Source organism: Xiphophorus maculatus, chromosome 13 (assembly GCF_002775205.1).
Source record: "Xiphophorus maculatus strain JP 163 A chromosome 13, X_maculatus-5.0-male, whole genome shotgun sequence".
Classification (NCBI taxonomy): domain Eukaryota; kingdom Metazoa; phylum Chordata; class Actinopteri; order Cyprinodontiformes; family Poeciliidae; genus Xiphophorus; species Xiphophorus maculatus.
In genome coordinates this window covers 13,597,802-13,602,917 of record NC_036455.1, presented here as the reverse complement: position 1 = coordinate 13,602,917, position 5,116 = coordinate 13,597,802, and the positions used below count along the sequence as shown (strand labels likewise).

The 5,116-nt window shown below is 40.7% G+C and overlaps 1 protein-coding gene across 1 annotated transcript; it reads left to right on the top strand.

The window, feature by feature from the left end:
- The first annotated feature begins 846 nt into the window (after positions 1-846).
- LOC111610592 lies at positions 847-4,107 on the top strand. Its single transcript, XM_023345286.1, has 2 exons — positions 847-1,433; positions 3,171-4,107. Exons 1-2 carry the CDS (start codon positions 1,093-1,095, stop codon positions 3,715-3,717), a joined length of 888 nt encoding a protein of 295 aa, XP_023201054.1. The 5' UTR covers positions 847-1,092; the 3' UTR covers positions 3,718-4,107.
- The last annotated feature ends 1,009 nt before the right edge of the window (positions 4,108-5,116 follow it).

The following is a 5,116-nucleotide window of genomic DNA, read 5'->3' as shown; positions in this document are numbered from 1 at the left end:
CCCAGTACTCGAGTAATCTTTTTATCATTTTGTTTACTTTTACTGTAGTGAAAATGTTGAAGTAGTGCTGCTCTTACTTGAGCTCAGTCACTTTCTGTTCTCTGTTGGGGAGGCGAACGTATGGCCTGTATTTGGCGGGACCGGGCCGATCCGTGCGGCTCCGCCTCGCTGCCTCCAGCTCTGATATAACTAAGGCTAGAGGTGCAAAGTTTCCGTCGCTGCAATACGCTCCCGTGCCCAGTGTTGGCTGTCAACCCTGGAGGAAGTCCAACCCGGACGCAGCAAGACGATCCGGACTCCATCTGGGTCGGGTTCGCGTCTCACCTGAGCTGCTGGCGGGACGATGGTCCTGGAAGTTTGGAAGCATCATTACACCTGGGTTCTGTTAGTAAAATAGATTTATAGAAAATGGTTTTCAGCTGTTTATGTAAAAATGCAGTATTAGAATCTGCAGCATCAGACAAATCAGATGGGAAATGAATTATTTTCCCCTCTGAGTTTGATTTTACATCTTTTGCTTACAAAAAACTGGAAGTTTACAAAAAGTTGAAAACCTGCAGAATAAAAAAAAAATCTGAATTGAACTGATTATTCTTAAATCAGCACAACTAAGATTATGAATCATAAACCAATAGTACGGAAGAGGATCAGGCCCATTTGGAAAAAAAATAATTCATTCTTGTTTTTCTCAGAAGTTTGACTTTAATCTCAAAATTCTGACTTTTCTTTTTCTTTTATCTCTTGAGAAAGAAGTTGGTTTTTTCAGTGGCCCTAGTCGTCTTCCGTAGATCGAGTTCATTCGAGTTAAAATGATTTAAAAATCATCGTTTGAATCATCAAGCTCTTTGTTTGTACTCAGATTATTTGAAGTTGAGAATCTGAATTTGGGTTCTGTGAACTTTTAGCGCCTTCATCCGCTTCTAGGCGGAATATCTTGGATTATTATATTTTTTTAATCCTGCAGTTTTCAGAGCTTTTCCCGTTTTGCCTCAGCAGCTGTTCGGTTGTAAACCGAGCCGGAGGAAGGACCAGTTCACCTAACGCCCAGCTGAGCAGCTCCAGCTCTGCATCATTAATGCTCATCTATCATTCATGCTGGTCTCAGTAAAACGCACACCTGTAACGGTACATCCACCATCCGCCCCCCTGGCAGGCGGCCTGGCAGCGGCCTGGCAGGTTCACCCCGCTCCCATCCTCATGACGGACCCAGCCGAGAAGTTTCCTGCAGGGGAAGCGTCCCGGATGACCGGCCCCGGTGCCGCCGCTCCCCCCGCGGCGCTCCTCAGCGGGCTGTGGCACTGCGGGTCCGTCCGGAGGAACAGCCGCCTGCTGCCCGGCTCTGTGCCGCCTGGACTCCGGAGCAGAGCCCCGCTCAGGCTGCCGTCCCTGGCGGCCAAAGCGCCCCGCAGGCGGAGCGGCCTGGCCCGCCTCAGGTAAAATCACCCCAACGATCACAACTCTGAGCCAAACTTCACCTTATGCTGCAGTTTATTGGATTAAATTAACATTTACTGCTAAATGCATAACAAAGATGACATTATATAATGTTGAAATACAACATTACTGCTATAAATTAATCTAAAATGTAACAAAGAAATAAGCAAATTGTAAGAAATAGTTTGATTTTTAAAGTTTGCAGGAAGTAATTATCAGAGTTGGGAAACTAGTTACATTTACTCAGTTACATTTATTTGAATAAGTAAATTTAAATACAATGAATTCAAGAACACCTTACTCATCTATATCTAATAAATTATACTAAGTACAGAGTTAAATATTTTTGAATAAATTAGATAAACCTTAGTTCATCTAAACCATGTTACATTAATCAGAGTGTGTGTGTGTGTGTGTTGGGGGTTGTAGTCTGAAAAACGTTGATGATCTCTTCTTTAAATTATGTGTACAACATTTAAATGTTAATCAACTGAGCTTTTATATTTCAGACACTAAATTTGAACAAATCAGAAATTAAATTAAATTTCCGTCACAAAATTGATGCAACATTTAATTAGTTTATTGAATTATTTTGCTCCTAAGTTTATTGTTGAGTTTTTAATTAGCTAAAAACGGTTCCGAAAGTGCAGAACAGGGTCTAAGGTGATCTGTTAAGATGTGATGAATCACCTCCACTCTCCTGCTTGCATCACTTTTCATTTCTAGTAAAAGCATCTGTCAGATCCCAGGCTGGCTGAAATTACACTCCGATTGTTTCCTCCCGGCCGTGTCCCAGTTTGACGGCTTTATGTGAACCGGTCCCGCCGCCGCCGGACGGGTCAGGTACCGGTGACCCGTAATTCTCAGTGGGGGGGAAACTGATCCGCACCTTTAATTGAGAGAAACCCGAGTGACACGGGGGTCAAGTGCTGCGGTTAAGCTAGCTGACGTTAGCTGCACTTCAAGATTAGCGCATACATGGTGCATTCAATCAATCAATCAATCAATCAATCAATCAATCAATCAATCAATCAATCAATCAATCAATCAATCAATCAATCAATCAATCAATCAATCAATCAATCAATCAATCAATCAATCAATCAAATTTTATTTGTATAGCACATTTCAGCAGCAAGGCATTTCAAAGTGCTTTACATCATATCAAACACAGAAACACAAAGCAACATAGAATCAATAATCAAAACACGGCATTAATTCAAGTTACATCAATAAATTAGTAATCGATTACGTTTCAAATACAATCCTAAACAGGTGGGTTTTTAGTGGAGTTTCATCCATAAAGGTTTACCTGTTACACTCCTACTGTGTTATATGGAACAAAATACCTGCTGCTGTTTTTATTCCCACTCACAATATATTATATATTCCTTTATTTAACCAGGTAAACCCCGTTGAGATCTAGATCTCATTTTCAAGAGGGACCTGGATCGTTTTAAACAATCACACAGTTTAAAACGATGTAAACAGCATTTTAATGGGCTTCTGGCACCAGGCGCCGTTCACCGCTCACAGAATTTACGGTATTACGGTAGTAGAGGAGTATTTGGCCTTTCAGGTTAAAATAATGAATGAATGAAAAATGAGACATAATTGTCAGAAGGGTAATAACCAGATGGTCCAAAATATAAAATATGTGTAAATTTTGTTACACTGATGAAAAAAAACAAACGTAAACTAAACTCAGAGTGGATTCCATGTTTTTGTGTCTCCAGCCTGAGCGAGCCGTCCCTCCTCTCCCCGGGTCAGGACCTCCAGGTGGACGGATGTTCTGGGTCTCGTCTCTCCAGCTGTTTACAGATGCAGCCTCCACCTCCTCCAACCTTCAGCAAACCCCCGGCTCTGCTGCCCTGCAGGAACTGCGACCAGCAGCACGACCAGCAGCTCCAGAGCTGCGGCCGACCGGCCTACATCCACTTCTCCCGGGCCATCCGGCCCGCCGCCCGGCCCGCTCCGGTGAGGCGGCACTCACACAACCCAGATGTGAGAGCGGAGATGCTGCAGGGTGACTTCTGGCGCCGCAACTCCTCTTCCTGCCAGGGAGAGACTCTGTTTGTGGTGGGGAAGCCATGTTTCCAGGGCTGCGGCCCGCGGCCCCCTGCGGCCGCCGGGCCTGCGGGTCGAGCTCAGCTCCACGTCTTTCTGCCCAGCGAGGCCGAACCGGAGGCGGACAGGGAATCCGTGGATGAAGGCTTCATGGATGAACTGGACTGCAGGATTACAGCTCTGAAGCTGCAGCACACCCTCACCAACAACTCCTAGAACAGAGTAATTTCTACCTTGATCTGACTACAGTGCTCCAACCAGTTTGTGGACCTTGACCTCTGACCCTACCAGGAGTCTGACCAGAAGAGTTTCCTCATCAGACGTCAGAGCTTATATGGAGGGATTATTTTATTTTTTATGGTGTAAAAACCATTGGATGAATATTTCTAACAACTGTCAGTGGCACAAAAAGTTTGTATAAGCTCGATATGCTATGTGGGCGCTGCATAGAGGGGGCGCCAAACAACGGCGTAAAATGAATTCTAGTCTGCATTTTCTGTATTTGTCAGCTGTTTATGGTGTTATATAACAGAGTCACGCTGCAACACACACCAGAAAGTACAAAGTTGCATCACTGTATGTTAGTCTTATACTGTATATTGTTATTATCGTTAGTATTAGTGTTAATCTTGTTTTTTAATATATTATTTTTAACAGTTTAAGAACTTTTTTGTGTGAACCTTCATATCCATTTTTCTGTTGCACTTTAATTTTCCCTTTGCTTAACAATAAAGGCTGTTTCTATTCTTCTATTCTAAACGTCTAAAACGTCAGAGAAGTGAACAATATTATACGATTTTTGAACTAGAAACTCAACTAATAATTAATATCGGATCTTGTGCTCATCTTGTCGACGCTTGTCGATCACAAGATCATCTTGTGATCAGATATTTAAATGAACCTTCAAAGTTGTGTGAAGAAAGAAAAGCTGAAATAAAAAAATACTTCCAAGTTTATAGTCATACTTTCAAAAACCCAGAGGAATCAGCTGCTGTCTCTAATGTGGGGCGACTTTTATTATTGACATTTAACAATATTAAACAAATAATTATTACTGACAGTAATAACACACATTTTTATACTAACACTAATATTTATAATCAGTGTTATAAGAACACAAATTTTACCAACATTATTTTAAAAATATGTAACTTTTTAAAAATATATATAATTTTTGATTTAACCAGGTGAAACATGGAGATCCAGATCTCATTTGACACCTGAGCTTCTCCAGCAACACAACAACCTGCTTACACTAAAGTAAAACAAATTACAAAGCAGTTTAAAAGCAATAATCGATTAATACAGTCACATTGTTTATTTAATAAAACGCTCAAAATAATTTCAATGAATTACTTTCTGAAAAAGTTTAGTATTTTTATTTCAATACTTGTTTAATGCATTATCTTTATATGATCGTTGTATATGTTATGATTTGTTTATTACATAAAGTTTTAGTGTGTTATCACACATATATATTTGTTTTATAATGAGAATTTAATGTAATGATAATAATGATCAAGCAGTTTCACTCTTCAAATAATATCTGAAAACACAAAACAGTCAAACAGCTAATCATGTTATTACCATAGGAATTAAACACTAAATGTAAACA

Bases quoted from the DNA above. Each gene is read 5' to 3' on its own strand.
- LOC111610592 (XM_023345286.1), top strand. From the start codon at position 1,093: ATGCTGGTCTCAGTAAAACGCACACCTGTAACGGTACATCCACCATCC. The intron at 1,434-3,170 runs GTAAAATCACCC...TTGTGTCTCCAG, and splicing joins AGCGGCCTGGCCCGCCTCAG to CCTGAGCGAGCCGTCCCTCC.